At 42.0% G+C, this 20,647-nt stretch overlaps 1 protein-coding gene across 4 annotated transcripts in view; it reads left to right on the top strand.

Moving 5' to 3' along the window:
• Positions 1–13,148, top strand: part of rab28 (RAB28, member RAS oncogene family) — a 41,485-nt gene extending 28,337 nt beyond the window's left edge. For 2 of the 4 annotated variants that reach the window (XM_080746148.1, XM_080746147.1), the window contains 3 exons: positions 5,515–5,618; positions 5,927–6,004; positions 9,880–13,148. In XM_080746148.1, the coding sequence (XP_080602274.1) occupies positions 5,515–5,618; positions 5,927–6,004; positions 9,880–9,972 (275 nt within the window). In that variant the 3' untranslated portion in view covers positions 9,973–13,148. Of the gene's footprint in view, positions 1–5,514; positions 5,619–5,926; positions 6,005–8,981; positions 9,160–9,879 lie in introns of those variants that run through there. The other 2 variants (XM_080746149.1, XM_080746150.1) reach the window with 2 other exon arrangements.
• The last annotated feature ends 7,499 nt before the right edge of the window (positions 13,149–20,647 follow it).

The following is a 20,647-nucleotide window of genomic DNA, read 5'->3' as shown; positions in this document are numbered from 1 at the left end:
AAATGCTATTGGCCGGAGACTCCCGGAGAGATTCTCCGGCTAGTGTATCCCCGCCCTTCTGCTCCAAAGCATGGCCGCGATCTATCAGGCTAGTAAGTTAGTAACCAAATCCTTTATACTTAGACTAAACAAATTATTAGTTGACTGTGGTCTGCTCTGTACTTTGGTTCGCTGCTTTTTTCCAATCTACACCATATCTCTTTGCCAAAAATGTTAGATCTTTTGGATTTTTGATTGTCCCCCCCCCCCCTAAGGTTCACGCGGATAAGTACTTAGTGTTGTATTTGCCCTAAAATCACGCAAATCGGTATACAGTATGTCTACACTAATCTCATCAACATGGATCTCTCCCATATAGCGCCACCGTCAGGCCGATTTTTTCAAACACATTTTTGGACTCTGCTCCTACACATTTTGGCCTAAATTCACGTTGCGACCTGACGGTCGCTTATCTCCCGATTAGGGAGTCTTACTGGTAGTCTTTATTGGTTTTATGAAGTGTTAAATTGTCCTTTTAAGATTTGTTTGATACAGAGAGAGCTATGATGCGTTTTAATGCAAGGCCAAAGGCAGCAAATGCTTCTTATTTCATAACCCTCAAGTTTTTATGGGCCCTTTCCATGTCAAGTAAACCAGTTGGAGCCTAATAGTTTAAATGTGTCACATTAATTCATATAAAAAATGTTGTTACCTTTTTACTGGCCACTTTATGTGTTTAAAAACGGCAGTCAATGTCTAAATGGTTTAAACGTCACTGTGTGTGTGTGTGTGTGTGTGTGTGTGTGTGTGTGTGTGTGTGTGTGTGTGTGTGTGTGTGTGTGTGTGTGTGTGTGTGTGTGTGTGTGTGTGTGTGTGTGTGTGTGTGTGTGTGTGTGATTTAAAACTTTACTTGCAGTTTTAAGGTAAATAAGACATCACTTGAAATAAACATTCCTGGATGCTAGATCACATAGGCTATGTTGTCATGTGGTCATATTACAGTATTAACATAACAGTCCATCTTTAAATAGGAATACGCTCCTGATTTTAGCTTCATTCAACATGCACAGATGTTAAATGAACCAACTGAAATGCCCCTGCTTTGTGTGAATGTGTTGCAAAATTACTAATACCGTTTTTCTGTCATATACTAATACCGTTTTTCTGTCATAATATGCCATCCTGTTGGTGACCTGATGTGATGCTTGTTTTTGCGACAGTCTTGTATGATGAAGCAGGGCTTTGCTTTACCAAAAGACGTACACGTTTGAAACTCAGAGATACGAGGTTTCTGCCCGACAATGACGATATTTTAGTGATTATGTTATGAGGAAAACGTTGAGATAATAGCCATTTTGGTTAGAACTGACTGAAAATAACTTTGTACTTCAAGTTTAAAATGATACTAAATATTTTTTCAAGTGTCCAAATACATTCCAAATATTATCAAATGATCTCGCGGCACCCCTGGACTGCCGTCGCGGCACCCCAGGGTGCCGCAGGGTCACCCCAGGGTGCCGCAGGGTCACCCACTTTGAAAACCCCTGATCTACAGTACACATGAAATGCATTGTGTGTGTAAACAGGTTAGTGCTTACCTAGAGGTCTGAGAAGTGGGGCTATGACCAGACAAGGATGCAAATCTGGAATTACTTTCTCCTTGCACTTTTTGCATGTTGTATCAATAAGTTGGTCCATTTTCAGTCACAGTGGGCATTCTAAATGAAATGAAAAGTTTCCATATTGCTGACACGCCAATTCCCTATGATTATGACTCTGGGAAATAGTGGGATGATAATTCTCGACCGCAGTGAAATTGTTCCTGGAGTTGGAATTGGCGTTTGGTTGACACGGAGGTGAAAGAGAGGGAGCCTCACTCCTAGGTTCTGGAAGGCATGAGGTCATGTTGGAAGTGATAGGTGCTCCCCTGGGCTTGATTAGGCTAAACTCTGTAACTTTAGTGGGGAATGACCCCTCAGACCCCGCCCCACTAACACCAACACCACCCACATGCACACACACAAACCAGACATTCCACCCTCATCGCACATGATCCCCAATGTACCAACTGCTGTTTGGTTTAAATGAGGCTGGCGGCAATTAGCTGTGCTACGTCAAGCTCGATAAAGTGTTCCACTGGTCCCAGGCTGTGAACTGGACCCCGTGGAACAGTAACTGGGTCCCAATGTTATCACAGCATGTTTTTATAAAGCCATACTATTGAGGATCGCTATCCCTGGTTAGCAACAGCAGAGAATCTAGCCTGTTGTCTCCAGAGCCATCAGATCTCCTGGGGCACTTATGGATTAGTTATATCTCTTGTTCGAGCCAGAGATGTATCATACTCAAAGCTTGAGTTGAATGACATATATATACACTTCATTAATAATTTGAATTACATTATTTATCCAAGGTGCACATCAGACATGAATGGCATTACCAACAAACACGGCATTATCGCTCAATATAACAAGCCTCTGCCAAATCACTGTAAGGCTGACCAAATACCTCAATATCAATATTGTGACAATAATATCATATTGTGACTATAATATACAATATACATTAAACATAAAACAATAGAAGATCTACAAGCTTGCTAGTAGATCTGCTATTTTTGCTATTAAGGGCTTATGTGATTAAACCAGGAAAAGGCCACACGTGCCATATATACCATCCCAGACAATATATAGTCTCTATCATCACGATATTTATATATTATTGATACACTGCCCAGCCCTAGTTCACCTTACTAGATTACCGGTACTTACTGCTGACTAACTTGTCAGTTACATCAACTCTCTTTTTCCAGGAAAGAGCCTGGCAGGGGCCAAAGTAATCAGATCTACCACTGAGAGGTTTCTGTCCACCAAAGTGCTAAGTTGACATCCCCACAGACGCTAAGTTGCGGAGAAGAACAACTATAATTTCCTCAAGTTCCATATGTGTTCTTTCCCCGTTTTGTTCTGTTGTCAATTATCTAAAAGGCCAAGGCTATAGCAAATTTACCATCTATTTACAGTGAAACTCTTGATGTATCCCACAGATATTAATCTCTTGACTGTTTTCTTGAAATCCACCACAGTGACAGGCAGGCCTTTTAAATAAACACCCACAGTGACCAGAGAGGGAGGGCTATCGTTCTTGACGAGTGATGATCCTTTCCGCTATCTCTATGTGCTCGGAGGCCCAAACAGTTTATTTTGTGTTTGCAGTTACTTCCTTGGGGTAGTTAAGCTGATGTACAGTTTGACAGAAATGGAGGGAAACCAGATCGCTGGGTGAAGATGGTTTGGAGCTGATAAGTAAAAATGGGTACATTAGGGAGAAAAATGGAGCAAACCTCTAAAACTGTGGGATTAGGCCTTATATTCAGTTTACACAGACAGATGCCACATGTTGCTAAACACTATTGTGAGGGATAATATATGCTCATGTTTTAATGCCTGTAGGAAGCACTAAAATTGTTCCTAATTGTCAGAAGAAATGTACCTTTTTGATACATACTGTAACTTTTTTTTTATTATTTCAAGTAACTCCTGACCGAGGGTATGTTTCTCTGCATTTTCATTAAATAGTAACATTTGGAAATGGCATTTCTCCTTCTCACAGATCATACAAATTTGCTATTCATTTTGAATATTATATATTTTATGCATTTAGTGGTAGTCGCCTTACCAAAGAAACATTGCAACCTCTTGTAGTTTGAATGCTCCATAGTCCTAATGCAACTTAGATCTGTGCTTGCAATCAGTGGTGCAGCCCAAACAGCAATTAAGTTATATTTGGTATCAAATGCAATCTGTTACATATTATTTCTTATCTCTGTAGTTCTAATCATTAGATTATTCCACTTCAGCAGCATGAAATAATGATACAGTTTCCATATCTGTCTGCCTGTCTGTCGATGGATCTCTTTTAGACCCTTTTTTCACCTCTCCGCCAAAAGGCCTAGACAGAAGTAAATAAGAATCTATTCTTAATTTGTCTTGCCTGGTTATTCAAGATTAAATAATAAAAGATGGTTTATAGATAGAAATATGTAGATATTAATTGGTGATGACAGTTACCAGTTCATAGTTGCTGTAATCCAATTTCATGGATTTGGTTACTACCAAGTCTTGATGGTAAACCTACCATTCTTCGTCTGCTCCCGGACCTGCGTGTTAATGTTGGCTAATCTGAGTGTGACATATGATTGATCGCCCCTCCCAAGTGTGCAGGATCCAAAGGATTAGCACTGTTTACTTCTAGTAGCATGCTGGGTACCTCCGCTCTTAATGACTGGAATTAATAACCTGCTGACGCCTCCTAGACAGCTATGTTTATGTACGGCCAGAGACGTGACAGTCTGCTGTGGACATTGAGTACATGTAAAAGTGTCTGCCCTTGACCAGAAAGGTTTGTGTTTATAAGTCACTTACGATGACGGTAATATTCTTTTTAGGCTAAAAATGAGTCTTTCCAAACATATTTTTTCTTTTTTTCCCCCCTGCTCTCAGCGGATTAGCCTTTCACATTTCTGGGTCATATGACTTATAGAGTTATTAATAATACCAGACCAGTGCACTGTTTACATTTTTCCCTAGTGCTGTATCTTTCTCTGTGCTTCTCTCCATTTCTCCCTCTCCTTTACTCAAATGTACACGTAGACACATAAACACACAGTCACACACACCAAGGGGCATGAGAACGGGGTAAAACACTGACAGCTTGAATGAAACCTCACACAAAGAGTAAAACTGGTGGGGGTGAGAGAAAGGCAACACCATACAGTAGCAACCACCTCCTCCCATAGACGCCGGTATGCACCAGATACCGGGCGTGGCCGCTGTGTCGCACAAAGCCCGAAAATAAAGAGTGAGGCTATTGCTTTCAGCGGCAAGACCCCCAGGTGACCTTCCCCAGCGACCCCTGCATGACCCCGCATTGAGGCAGGAGAGACGCAAAGCGCCCTGGTATCACTGAACGGGAGTCGAATGCACGGGACGCGTCCACAATGGCTAGAAAGGAAGGCGCTGTCATTGTGCGTGCGCAGTAAATCACCGCCGCCGTGACAGACCCAGTTCACTTGGCCCATGTGTTCCCCTCGCAGGCCTGCTCCAATATGCCAATATGACACTAATATGTCAGGTGGCTTTTCTCCAGCGAGCACCGTGACACTTGATGTGGCCTGAAGTCTTTGGTCATCTATGCATTGTGTTTTAACTACCTCTCCACAGCTGGGCGGTTTGTTTGTGTCAGGTCAGGTAGAGGTAAGGGCTAGATGGCTCCAGGGTAGAACTGTACAGGTCTGAGGCTTACGCTGTGGAATGTGTCACATTAAGCTTTAGCGCTGCTGTAGAGGTGGGAACGGAGGCGTTGAATTGATCATCTCTTCAATCCCCTGGAGGGGGACGGACGTCATCCGTTATCTTTTGTGTTTTTTTCGATCCAGATAGGTGGCAGTCGGCCCTGTCTATAATGCTCTTTAAACAAAAATGAATCCTGTGTGTGTGTCGTTCCCTGACGTGCCGTGCTCTGTTTTATCCACAGTCGACCTGGAACACATGAGAACCGTGAAGTCTGACAAACACCAGCGCTTCTGTCAAGAGAATGGCCTCATTAGTCAGTTTGTCTCCGCAAAGACTGGGGATTCGGTGAGTATTGGCTGATTTGAAGTGTTTCAGCAAAAAGGAACACAAAATGTTCCCCGTTATCACTTTGCGTTCTCTTGAGTTGTTTTGCTTTTGGTTGGTGATTGTTGTACAACATACACACAGCTCAGGCTGTGTGTATGAAGGTTTCCTTCCTTCTCAGCATAGTTCCCAAAGTAACTAAAACATTTGAGTTAGTGTTTGATTATTGATAAGTGTAATGACAATGCCTATGATAGAAATCTGATCCTATAACTCAGCATCATTCTCATCCGATTTATCCACTCTGTCCCTGCTTCTTTTTGCCTCAGGTGTTTCTTTGTTTCCAGCGATTGGCTGCTGAGATTTTGGGTGTGAAGCTCAACAAAGCAGAGATTGAACAGTCCCAGGTGAGACATAATGGTTTCGAGCTCTCTTTCTCTTTCTCTTTCTCACTCCCACCAATTTTTGAAGCAGCCATATGCAGCAGTTTGTCCAATTGCACCACAACTGGTTGAAATTGGTTTTGTTTATTTCAAGTCTATTTAAGATGTTATGACAGAGGTAGGTTTAGAAAGTGGTTACCAGAGTTATTTGAGCTACATGTTGGATGAAGTCTCCTCGTAACTGAAAGGAAACACTGCTGTTATGTTATGGATACTTCTTCCCTGATAATAATAATGATTTTTTTATTTGTATTATACTACAACTGGAAGGCAAATACCATGCATCAAGAAACACTAAGAGAAATATTTTTCTTTTGAGGCATATCCATTTTCGTGAATGGTAACTAACAACCCTCCAAACAATCCATGACAGGCCTCCATGATATTTTAAAATTTCGACAATGACGGGCACGCTTTGGAATACATCAGGCACTTTGACCCGTGCATGCGAATGTTAGCTTCCTACTGAGCCTCCAACATGATACATGAAGGTCTAAATGTAAGGGAGGTCAGAGGGAGTGTGCCAGCCGGGTCAGTGGAGGTCACCACACACTGTAAAGGACCTTCTGTTATGTAAACATGGCTTGTTATGTCTGACTCCTGTGACGGCTTACCTGCCACTGACGGTGCCCATCTGTAAATAGACCCACATTGACCATGTTAGTGCGTGAAGCCCAGGGGTCAGGGGTAGACCATCCGAAGGTGAGCAGGTCAGGATTTCGCCGTCTGATTTATTAACGTTTATCTCCCGCTGATGTGAGCTGCGGCGAAGGGCGTCTCTGCTTGCCACCCAGGCCAAGCTGCCCCGTGGTGGCAGCATGGGATTTATAGGGTCACTTCCCCCAGCCACATTAATCCTGGCTCTGATATGACCAGTTGGAGCCATGCTGGCTGGGCACCGCCTGATGAGCCCAGGGAGCCAGGGAAAGGTCAGGACCCCCCAGAGAAGGGAGAGGACTATAGGGAGAGACTGGACACATTCTCAAGACTCCCCCACCCCTCTCCCATCACCCAACTCCTTGCTGCTTTTGACAGTGAGTGACCATTGACCAGTGGAGAGGTTTGTCTCCTTGTCCTCCTTGCCTCCTCTCTCCATAAAGCCAAGTGCTTTAATCCATGCTAATCAAACTGGATGAGTGACCGGACCCAACCTGCCAGTCAAGATCCAGACCAGTCCAATCACTTTGTTCGCAAAGCACAAAATGCAAACAGTTATTTTACTCTTTTTTTTAAAGATTTGTTTTGGGGCTTTTTGCCTTTATTGGATAGGACAGTAGACTGACAGGAAATGGGGGAGAGTCAGGGAGTGACATGCGGCAAAGTTTGCCCGGATCGGGAATCGAACCGGCGACGCCGACAGGCATTGATGCCGAAATGGCAATGCCTATATGGTATACGCCTGTTCCACTAGGCCACCAGGCGCCCCCAGTTATTTTACTTGACATAGTTGCAAGAACATTTTGATTCATTATGATGCGAGTGGTGTGCATACTGAAACATGGACAGCAGGACCTCACATTTTGTGCAATAGGACGGTTTGTGGCACCGTTGAATTGACCTTAAGACGTCGGATTAACATGTCCATTGTCCAGTCATGAGTCAGCATTCCTTGGCTCTGTCACTGTTGATGTGCAGCAATGACATACTGACAGTTTCATGGAGATGAGGATCTGATTCTGAGATGGTCACAGCTCTGACTCTGGTCAGAGAAGTGTTTGTGTGTGGAGTGGAAGCGAAGCCTGATTATCAGTTGTCAGGTTTAGAGAGCTGAACATGAGGGTCTTGACCCCTGACGAGATCATATCTGCCTAGGAGCCCGCTCCATCATGGTCCTCTGTCTGTTGGATCAGATAGCGGGGCGGCGGATCACTCAGTGGCCTCGACACCAGGCTTCGGCAGCTCGTTAATCAGGCAGCCAACCAGGGCCTGGCTTTCTGCCCTGTGGTCTGTCCTCCACTGGTTTGCTTTAGTCTTTGAAATGGAGAGTTAATGTTAGCTATTACACTTTGGTATACCCTGCCAGGTGACCTGAGATTTGCCCCAAATGTTTCTGACTGGTTTGTATTGTTTAATGAAAAACTTCTTTACACTACTACTGTATAAAATGTAAGATAATATATATACAGTATTTTCGGGTCACCAGCGTCAGCAGGTTAGCAACTCACCAGTTTCAGGGTTACTGAGGTTATGATTAGATTAGGGTTTGGGTTAGGTTTAGGCATAGATGTTAACATTCACCAGCGTCGGCAGGTTAGCTACTCACCGCCGTCGGCAGGTTAGCATTTCACCAGGTTAACATTCACCTGTGCAGTCCAAGTGAACACAGCCCCCCCACCTCCGCTCCAGCCAATCACAACCCGCGCCTTCTAATTTATTCAACTCTGTGTCCTACGGATTCCATTATCGCATACGGTATATACTGTATATATACTGTATATATACTGTGTGTGTGTGTGTGTGTGTGTGTGTGTGTGTGTGTGTGTGTGTGTGTGTGTGTGTGTGTGTGTGTGTGTGTGTGTGTGTGTGTGTGTGTGTGTGTGTGTGTGTGTGTGTGTGTGTGTGTGTGTGTGTGTGTGTGTGTGTGTGTGTGTGCGTGCGTGCGTGCGTGCGTGCGTGCAAGTTAAGTGATTATACATAATTTGTTTATGCTTTTGATCAAACTTTTCTTTATTCATGGTATATGTGACCTATAAAATAGTAATACTAATACCATATATATATATATTTCATTTCCTCTATGTATTCTTATTTTCTCATAATTATCCTTTCCTCTCCCTTCCATCAACTTTTCTATGGTCTCTGCACCCTTACGGGTCCATTTTTACTCTCTCTGAGTTCATTAACACTTTCGTTTGTTCTGTTATTGTCTACCTTTGTTTCTGTCTAGATTTCATATCACTGTTTTCCTCTTTTCCCTCCATCTTTCCATTTGTGCTCTCAGAGGATTGTGAAGGCAGAGCTGGTGGACTACCCACAGGATGAAGGCCCCATTAGACAAGATAACGCTCAGAAAAGCAAAATATGCTCTGTGCAATAGTTTTCAAAAGTATGTCCGTGTAGAACATAGTTACACAGATATATTCCGATATATCTGTTAGTCTGTTAATTTCATTCCTGAATCTAGTTGTAGTAAATAGACTAGAAATGGCAGCAAAATGAGCCAACACCTTTATATATAAACCTCTTGCAAGACTTGGTTGAATTAAGTGTGATCCATTAAGTAAGTGTTGGACCTCTCTGAGCTTAACGCAGTGTCCTCTCTTTGACCTTTATCTAGTTCTTGATTAGACAGACCAGCAGTGCCCCATCATTTAGTCTTTGAGGGCCATTGGCAGACCCGTTATGTGAGTGATGGGGCGACAGTGACAGAGGTTGTGTAAAGTTTTAAGCCCTTCGTACACATGTAATTTATTTAAATTAGCTGTGTTTTAAGCCCTTCGTACGCATGTCATTTATCGAAATTAGCTGATCTACAAGCTCAACGCGCAATGGATGCGATGCGTTGTGAGCTTGTAGATTGGCTATTTTTGGTACCAGCAAGAATGCTACTGAGAACAATTGTAGTACACTGATTTATCCCTAAAATGTAACATCTGGATAGTAGGTTGCCATATCGAGGCTCATGGGGACCCAAGGAGGGCCAAATATAAATATAGACCCCACATTGCACAACCTTGGCTTAGAGCGTAAAGACAACAACACAGTCTGCTGTGAATGACATTACTTTAAGGCACTTGTGCTCTTGATAACATTACTGATCACCATTTGGACTAGGCTGTTCTTCGTCTGATCGTAGTGGCATCATATTAATTCGGTGTGATCTTTGTGTGTGTTTCCAGCGTGTGGTGAAGGCAGACATTGTGAACTACAGCCAGGAGACTGTGGCCAGGACGGTCAACCCCCCACGCAGTTCCATGTGTGCGGTGCAGTGACACTTTATCGCTCCTCCCCATGCTCCTTCACTCCTGTCATTTCACATCCCCTCACCTCTGGTTCCCTACACACACACACACACACACACACACACACACACACACACACACACACACACACACACAAACATACTTTTCAATTACTATACTTTGAGGACATCAACACTTTTGCCATTGAAGTTTTTTTTGTGCCATTTTTAAACCTAAAGCTGGATGGCTGACCTGCAAGCTTGATATTTTTGGTGCATGATGTCATGTCACTGATGCTCAACTAAGTATAAATCAGGCACAATTCTAACCGTAACCCCCAAACCTAACCTCTACATTTTCCTAATTCCTAATAGTAAGCCTCACTCCAAAGATACTTTTTAAAGATTAGTTTTTTGGGCTTTTATGCCTTTATTGATAGGACAGTAGACTGACAGGAAATGTGGGGAGTGACACGCATCAAAGGTCGTCCGGATCGGGAATCGAACTGGCGCCGCCGCCAGACATCCATGCCTATGTGGCAATGCCTAAGTGGTATGCTCCTGGACCAGTAGGCCAGCGGGCGCCCCCCAAAGATATTTTTTATCCATAGAAAAAATAAAAATGTTCTTGTCCGCACCAGGAAAATGGTCCTCACAATATCTATTTCTCCAATTCTGCTATACTTGTGGGGACATTTGGCATTCACAAGTATAGTAATACAAGTACACACACACACACACACACACACACACACACACACACACACACACACACACACACACACACACACACACACACACACACAGAGCTGTCAGATAATGTTATGTTTAAACTTAAGACAGTATTCAATGAAACAAATTCTGCAGAATGAGCTCCTGCTATGTTCTGTGTATTTGTTTGTAGGACCAGCTGTGGTTTGGATTGGCATGGGCTCAGACTGATGGTTAGGACATTTAGCAGGGATGGTGTACTGAAACTAAGCCTTGATCTTTTCCAACTTACACACCACTTTCACCATGTAGTTATTGCACAATTTGAAAACACCAAAACGTCAAATTGTCCCATTTTCTATGTTTGTTAACTGTTGCAATGTATTCTTGTGAAAGACCATTTGAATGTTGGTTTTACCCCAATGTGGGAGATGTGTCACAGCAGTCAGAGAAATTATTTTGCATTTAATGTATTTTGCCATCGTTGTTGGCGTATCTACGGTTCAATGTTTGGATGTACTATACAGTATAAGGTGACACAGATGTCCATGCCTACCAAATCCAGCCTCTCACTGTTCCTTCAAACTGAAGGGTGAATCTCTACCTTGGAGCAAACGAAATGTGGAGAAGTGGGACCAGGGGCTCTCTCATAAGATGGTGAGATCTCTGTCACAGTATGTCCAAGTCCTGTAGGTCCCTGTCATGGAATGTTTATAAAGTGGTTACCAGTGGTTACAGAAGACATGCCACCATTTTGAGTCTACAGCTGCATAGCAATTTGACATTAGCCCCGCTATGAAAGAGGCTCTGACAATGGCAAGTTCGGTCTGTCTATCCGTCCATCCAACCCAGTACAACAGCTGCCTCTAGCGTCACCCTTTCATTCTGAATTTATCATATTCATGCTTTTTGGAGGATGAACCCTACCCATTTGCGTAACCTTGTGACCTTTCCTCTAGCACCACCATCAGGCCAAAAGGTCAACGTTACACAGACAATATACTGTACTATATCGTACTGGGCTGATTGCATACTGATTTTGGTGCACAATTGTCTATCATTTCTTCTAGACAAAGACATGTCAATGTCTCTCTTTGTTGCCACTCCACCTGTATGATCGCATATGCTTTGTAACCACTGAAAACCATTCACCAAACAAACGTCCCTTGGTCAGCCTGTTTTGATATGTGCTGGATGTCAAATGGTGACTTTAAAGTATAAAGTATTATTGTGCTCCCTTGTTTTATAGAAGGGAAATACTACGCATTTTAACATTTTAGCTGCCAGAAATGGATATCTGATTTTTATTTGCCAATTTGCGGCTTACTTCAGTAGTGCTGTATTGTCTGTATACTGGGTAGTGTTATGTTGCATAGACATGTTTTGATTTCCCGTTCTATTAAATAATTTGACATTTGGTTTTGAACCAGAGAGGAAGACATCTTTAACTTATGGTTTCTCTGGATGCTTTTTTCTTCTGTTTGTTGTCCAAAATATGCAGTAATTATATACTGTCTGTAATATCATATTATATAATGGTGTATCTCATTGTCCTACAATTATTATTATTGACAACATTCCTCATATCTGAACTTAATACATATTATGTATGTTTTATGTGTATTTTCCCCTGTTATTTGTTATGTGTGAGTGAAGTCCTTATCGCTGAGGACACATTTTAAATCAAAATGCTGTGTAGGTCTTGAAAAAATAGATGTATGTCACCAAAAGAGAAACTTGAATGTGAACTTGAGTGGATGAAAAATATGCCAAGGCATGATACTGTAAGTAGTGGTCTTTTATACAGCCTTATTCAGCTGTCCATTCTAGAACAGACGTTTTCAAGAACATATGGTACAATAAGACAGTGTTTCATAGGATCTCCACTTCTACATTGTCTAAATATGTGGGGAAGAATTGTCAAACATACACAATTATAGTTTGTTTTAATCTATCTATTGTAGATTTTCTTTGGACCAATTGTGTACAGCGGATGTCAATACTGGTACCATAGTACTGTACCTTACTTTATAGTGGCCTGATTCCAATGTATTTATCTGAATATTATGAACTGACTGAGATAAGTGTAAAACTACTTAATCAATTGTGTTGAAGCTCTGATACAATTACTGTTTCTGCTTGTATTATTGTGCTTTAAAAATACCTTTCTATATATATTTGCTGGTTAATACAGTGGATTAAGGTCATTGTAAAATAAGGTGTAAACCTGTCCTGAAATACAAACTAACTATACATGGTGGCATAGTTGAAAATGACATGCTATCCGCCTTATGTGTAAAATATGTATTTGTACAGTAAATTAGATCTGAATTTTATGGAAGATCTTGAGGGTTCTGTCATTATAACATGTTTTGGAGTCACCGATGATTATGAGGAACACCATGTTGAAGAATTAACGACAGAATAACATTTTTATTCACACGGAACAGAATACTGTCAGAGTACAACTTATGACCTCTGGTCATGTCAACAAAATATAGACAAGAACGTACAATTAAAAATGGTGGTTTTTGATCAGCACAGATCTATTTGTAAATAAAACATGTGACTTGAGAAATAATGTGGAGTTAATATTGTAACGTGTGTAGCTGTGGACTGTTATAAATGTGCCAATCTGGGAACCCATCGTCAGAAAAAAGGGGAAAGCAGTGCCCTCTACATCTGTTCTTGAGAGATTATAAATTATCTGATGCATTAGGATCGCATTATATAATAAATTTGGTTTTAGGAGTATTGTTTTACCAAAATACGAATGCGTGTGGACACGCTCATAACTCAGCCATTGTTCGTTCTGGCGTCGTCCAAAGTTAAAAGCATAACTGTGCTTGGGCCTAGGTTTCAAGGCCATTTTTCACCTCAGGCTGATAATACAAACCAAAGGAACATGCCCTCTGGGCCTCAAGAGAATGGAGGAAGATGGAACCGGGCCTGCAGCCTATGAAGATACTGCAGCTGAAGGATCCATGTGTTGAAATCTAAGCATCAGAACTGAAACATGACCACACCAAAGATCCCCTCTACAGCCTAACTTAAGTCTCTAAAAGCTAATGACCCACCTGGCTTTTGTTCAGTAAATCTTCATTGAAAAAGGCTACTAAATCCACTCCGGACAGATGATACAAATGCCTTTATAAATGGTTGTAAGCTGTATTAATTAATCACTTAAATAGTTCCGCCTTTTGTCATTTCCACATAACTGTAAGAGGGTCTTAGTCTCAAGTTTGACCTTTTTGCTGAGTCAGCGTCACCGAATCCAACCCCTGGATTTATAGGGATTAAGAATGGTTTATGCCACAAAGAAAATGGAACAAATACACTATCTTTATAAGACAATGAATATTACACAATAAGGTGCTGTTTGACGTGTGTTTGCCCATATTGTGTGTTAGCTAAAACAAGCTTAAGTCTATACTGTAGGTCACTGACCTTGGATTAGTTTGCGGGCATGGCTCTCGGTGTTCTCAAACCTTTTCATGACAAGGACCCCCATCGCGGCACGTGAGCTTGCAGATCAGCTATTTTCAAATAGTCGATGTATATATGGTGGTCAAATAATTTAGATGCTATTTACTCATTCTGCTGGGGACCCCCCTGTGTGTGATCTGATCATTCTACCTAGTCGCTTCTTTGGGGCTTTTTTATGACCGCTTGTTTCTCTTACAAAATCTGGCAACATTGGACAGTGTTATTTGCAACCTATTCTCGCGTGCCAGACAACTATTCAATCTGTCAATGCTATAGCTGGAAGTAGTAGTATATTTAAAATGTCTTTACATTTTATTTATATTTATATTTGATTTATATTAGCATTAGGACACATTTGCACAACTCTATTTTTTATTTTAGTTTTCTTAAAGATCTTAAAGATGAATTGGAAGTGCAGAGGAGGCTTCACATCCGCTTTACTCCCGGATCATTTTCAGAGCTTCCGAGTTAAGCCTCTATCAGAGTCCAGGGTGAAGAGCTATCCACCGCAAATTTTAGGTGGAAAGCTTTCCACCTCAAGTCAGAAAATAAGTGAAGGCCATCATAGTCAGTCACGGTGAAGTCCTATTCACCGTGACTGACTGGTCTAGATCGACCAATCAGTGAACGGGGTGAAGAGCCTATCTGTCTGAAAGTAAAATCAGAAAGATGTGTCGGGACTCGCGGTGGAAAGCTCTTCACCACGAGGAATGACGTAACGTTGTAGTTTTATGACTCAAAAAGACTACACCGCGGTGGATAGCTCTTCACAGCGGTACCGACTCTGATAGGGGCTTTACACGCTCTAGGCTGTATGATGGAGCCATTTGAAATTTGATTGATTGCATACTTTATGAACAGTTTACAATTAGTACAGTGTTGCAAATGGTGATAAAAGGATAACACAAAAAGCCCAAAGGGGCTTGTGGTCTATTCAATTCGTAGAGACATTTAAAGACAATAATATACAAGACAATAGAAAGCAATAACAACGTATAATATGTACAGTAAACAGTGTGTGTGGGGCAGGGCATTTCTGGTGTTTAGCTTAGACTTTACAGGGACCAGTTACAAATTGCAGACTGTGCTATTTTATGGCGGTTTTGAAAGAGGGAGGAGGATCACACTTTTGTGGAATAATCTGGCACACAAGACAAGTTGCAAGAGCAGTGGCTCTCAATGTTGGGTCTGGGGACCCCCTAGGGTCCAGGTTGGTCCTGCTAAAATAATGATTGATTGGAATCAAATGGACCCATATAGGGGTCTGAGAGTCTACAAATGGAACCTATTTGGAATGAGTCTTTGACCATCATGTTCCATTTGTAGGCTACTACACTAAAGACTAAACTCTCTCAGTCACATTAAGACTGAGGATGTTACAGATTGGTGTTCCAGATCCAGAGATAAAACAACATCAAATGGAAATCTGTATACATATTGCCTAAAAATGCATAATAATAGCATACTGTAGCCAGGTACTGGGGGTCCTTAGAATCACTGACCTAAAGGTCTGCGCAGTGAATTTGTTTTGGTGTTTATTGCACCCTCTGCTGGACACATTTCCGGACTGTGTTATACAATAGGCTATTATGCACACCTGTTCGTGTTCCATATAATCCATAATTTCACAATGGCAGTGTTGCGTGCCCTTCGCTTCAGACAAGCGTTGCGAATCTGCGATAGCAGTAAGCTGCTGGCAAATTCAAAGTTCAATTCAGGTGTGTTTGGTTTTGGTGTCAATGGAACTAGCATGACATTGGGAATTGTTTTAAGCGCGACAAAAATACCTGCCACTCCGAAATCAAAAAGTAGCCTACTATTTAGGCTACAAGAGAAAGTCTGCCCAGGAGTAAATGGCCAACTCGCCAGTTATAGGGCCAGAAACGCAGGTTTGTGAGCCTGGCTTGGTAATATAAACACACATAGCACAAGATACAGTCGTGTTGAGCCTACTTTTAATGCATAAAGTGTGAAGCATCATCCGAAAAAACAAAACAACAACAACAACAGGAAACCACCCAAGTGAGAAAGACATGCTTTTGGCTACTGCCGTGCCCTCCTGCATCATCAGCTCTACTGACAAGTGAGTGGTTTATTCTTTATGGCATCCAATTGTATTATCCATTATTATGTATGTGGCTGCAGAGTGCAGCAGCGGAATGGTTGTGAACCTGGGATAGTGACGCTTCCCGTTTGTAGTAGGCCTACATTTGTATTTATTTTTTAAAGCCTGCGTGTGCTTAATTGGCTTTGGAGCTGTGGCGATTGATTGAATGGTTAATTGATTCTATTTTTGTACAAAGCTGAATTACATACATTACTGAACAGGCTTCTCAGCCCAAGGGGCCAAGAGCTCAGGGGGCCTTAACCAGAGCCTCTGTGTGAACTTGAAGCTGTTGTTATTACACTTATTTATGGTTGACAATGGTGCATTTGGTTAATGTCTCTGTAATTTTTGTGTTGTTGAGATACAAATGAATACATTTATAGTTATTTTGCTGTTGGCTTAGAAGATTACTGTGCTCTAAACCCTGTTGAGGTCTAGGTGAATGTACATCTTAATTAATATGCTGCTTGCCCTTTTCATATCCTTGCCCAGGGGCCCCATTGTCTCATAATCCACTGATGATACTGAGGATAACACATAAGTATAATAAAATACTTCCAATGTGGTTCTCTTAATTTGACTAGCAGGTGTTACACCATTTATTTCAGATTAAATGTTTCTGGTCCTCTGGCATGCATTCATCTTGTTAAGTGCAGTTCCATTCTTTTGAATGGGCTGAAGCTATAAGCAACACAGCTGGAGTCATTCCTGCAACACGTGCCTTTGTCTCACTTGAGTGGGTGTCTTTAGAATGGTCTCTGGTGAATTTTTGTCAGGAGCTGTCACCAACGCTGACAGGTGAGGCTTGCCTTTGGCTTTGCTGATGTTTAGACAGGTGTTTTTGTAAAGAAAACAACCGCTTCCCCGTTTCCAGCTTAGACTCCCAACAACACCAAAATTCCCCAAAAGACGCAAGGAAAGAATATTATTACTGGGATAATGCTAGGGAAGAGTGAGGCCTTGAGTTGACAGATTGGGGGATAAAGTGTTGTGGGGGCATTTAGCCTCAAAATACATTTCCCAAACAACCTTTCCCAATTGTTACCTGTGAATGAATTATACACAACTACTGTATTCACGACAGCCAACAGACAAACCATGTTGTATATACTGTACTGATTTAAAAGTAATCTTAAATCTCTTGTATGAATTTTTCTTTTCTTTTCTTTTTTTCCCTTTGGCTTGGAGAGTACATCTTAATGATGTCACTGATCACATGACCCCACAATCAATCCTCCAGTTCTAGGCAACACAGAAGGGGAATCATTGCCAGTCTTCAATGTTTTGGCTTAGGAATGCGACACAAATGAAAAAATGTTCATAAATTCAAGTCTCCCTAGTAATTGATAGAAAATAGTGATTTTTTTGGGTGAACTTTGTTAAGACGTGCATTTTCTCCAGTTTGATTGGCACCAGTGTTCGATGTTTTGCGCTGTTGAGGAATTTTGGCTCAGACAGGATGTTGAGGCAAACAAAGTCTGAGATGCATGCGCATTTCCAAGATAGAAATGTATTACATTAGCTCACAGGAGAGTACGTTAAACCCAAAAGTTGTTCTCTGCTAAAAGTGGGCTTCAGACTGGTTATTATACACATCTTGTGTCATACATAGATGCAAGCTGCATCAATAACAATACAGTTCAAGGTGCTTTATTTTGTTACGTCTTGTTTGCATGTACTCAGAAAAAGTAGGCTAACATGTACTTTTATTTGGCTCCTTGGACATTGCAGCCAGGGCTCGAGACTAAGGGACTCCCGAAGTCCCGGGGACGTAAAAATATATATTTGGGACGCACATTAATCTCCCCTGGGACGCAGACGGGACGTAGAGGATTTTTTGGAGCCAACGGCGCATATCAATGTCACTGCTCAAACCACGGTGTGCAAACTCGCAGCATGAGACTCACAGAAAATGAATATGATGTAAACAGAATGTTTAAGAAGTTACCACAGGCAGTGCTGATAATCCTTTTCAGGTAGAACTTAGTTGCTAAAATGCTGCGCTATCTGAAGAGATTAACCAGCAAAATGAGGCAGAGAATAGACTGTCAATCTGGGTTACAACCAGTGGAAAATAGCCGATCTACAAGCTGTGGCTGAGAGATAAATCTTAGCATCCCGCCCCGGTGCCCCCTGCTTCGCCACATAAAGAGTAACGTTATATGATTTGGATTGTAATTATTAATGAAAATGTAAAACGGAGCGCGATGTCAATGCACCAAGCACAGACACCTACGTTTAGTGAGCAGCACGAGCAGTTGTTTAAATATAGGAGTAGGACACATTGTAAGTAAATCAACGGTTTGTTTAACTTTTGTCATCTCTATAAACCTATAGCCTATATTCCCAAATACAAGACGTTACTTATGTTCGTCTAATCAACTTCATCACAACCAGCCGTGCAAGCTGGCATTCATTTCACAGAGTTCCCGTGCTGTGTGGCGGCTTATTTTCTCCAGTAATCGTCTCTTATTTAACTCTCAAAAACAACCAGTCCGCTCATAATAAATAACTCCATTTCGGCTACAGTTCATCTGAACCGCTTGCTGTGAAGCACAACGGACCCAAAAAGCAGACTGCACGCGTCTCCACTAGATCAAGCATGGCACTGGTTATACTTCTGTCAGTACGACGTTGTTGTGCGGTGCGGTGAGCATATAGACGATCTAAAAGCCCTCAAAGCCCCGAGGATGCGTCTAGTTGTAGGCTTGTAGATTAACACGCAACACGTTCGTACGGACAAAGTACAAACCCAGTTTTATCGTAATTCCTCCAACAGTCGTGCATGATTGGTTCTTTAGTTTACTGTATATGACAATCACACCAGCAAACTGGCTGAGGTAAGATTTTTAGAAGCCACAAATGACAGTATAAAAATAGAAAGGATTGTCAAGCCAATTTCACCAGCAATAACAACAATATAATAACAACAATAACAATAATAATAAATATTATTATAATAGTAATACTAATAGACCTGCAATAATTTATTATTTTATTATTCTTTTTTGGGACGGATTACATTCATTTGGGGACGGTTCAATTTGTATTTTGGGACGGTCCCGGGACGTAGGTGAAAAAAGTTAGTCTGGAGCCCTGATTGCAGCAGCATGCAATAGGGTCTTGTTTCTATAATATTTAGTTTGTTAGGACATCATAAGGCCAAGGATGAACATCATAACATGGCACTGAATCATTCGCCTAATAATGCAAGATAATCTTTTTGCCTTTCCACCTACTATTCTCTCCTCATCTGTGTTTCTCATTTGTGAAACTCTGCGATGACAGTCCAAAAACCACACACAACAAGTTAGTAAGAGGGCTTCGGTTGTGGCCAATTTCTTTTTTGGTGGGCAGAACGGGGCCAACACCCCACTGATTACCCACTCACCCTCTTCCGTTTTCCACCTGTGCAGTGTGCCAGAGCCACAGCATAGAGTAGTAGGGAAGACTGAGTCAACCACCCCTCAATGATGAGCTCCACCAGTAGGTCCCCTACACAGGCTCCTATTCTTATAGCACGCTGGGTTCATGGGCAGGAAGTGGAGTGTCAAGCCTGGCAGGACAGTGGTTAGACCCACACTAAGAACTGGCAAGCAATTATCCAGCAGGAGTGAATTGAGCCAGTAGTGTGCCAGTGAGTTCCCAAGCCAGTATCGAGGAATTCCTTCAACCTGTTGTATGCGTGAGTTCATCCGTGCTCTTGCGTACTTGTATGCATGTGTCTCTCTATGTGCATTCTCTGTTGTGTTTATGATTGCCATCGCTTCTGATGCTGGTGGGTTGTGTGGGCGGTTGTTGTGTGTGGGTGTCTGTGGGGTGGTGTTCAGGAAGTCGTGTGCTGTGAGAACTCTGCTGGTCTCATTTGCAGACTGTGGATATTTGGGTTGTTTAGTTAGACTTGACTGTCCTCCTTTAGAGGTGCCGGGTTTCTGCTCCAGCTGAAAAGCCCGGTGATTTATTTTAGGGGCAAGGATGTGGGCAATCAGAAGGGCCATATTTATAGTTGGTCTGGTGAGAAGACCTGCCAGTAAAAGCACTGGTTCCAAATAGACACGTGGGGACAGAAAGCTGAAAAGTCCCTCTTTTTGAACAGCCCAAGGATTATGCTGTTTTCAATGAATAATGAATTATTCTTAACAGCTTGGCTTTTGTACCAGATCATGGCTTCAGAATATCTAGAGGAACAACGAGAGATGAAAAGCCAAAAACCACTTCACATGGCCTGTGATGTGATGTACTCGCTCTAACATCTCAATTACACTGTGCCGTTGAGGTTAGCACTTAGAGATTTGCTCTAAGCTAATCGCGGTCGGATTAATGTGAGTGTATAGGGGACAGAAGAAGATAGGGAGATGGTGAGCATGCATATATTTGTGTGCGCGCCGCGAGTTATGCGTGC

Source organism: Nannobrachium achirus, assembly GCF_963921795.1.
Source record: "Nannobrachium achirus genome assembly, chromosome: 17".
In the NCBI taxonomy this organism is placed as follows: Eukaryota; Metazoa; Chordata; class Actinopteri; order Myctophiformes; family Myctophidae; genus Nannobrachium; species Nannobrachium achirus.
This window is presented reverse-complemented; position numbering and strand designations above follow the sequence as displayed.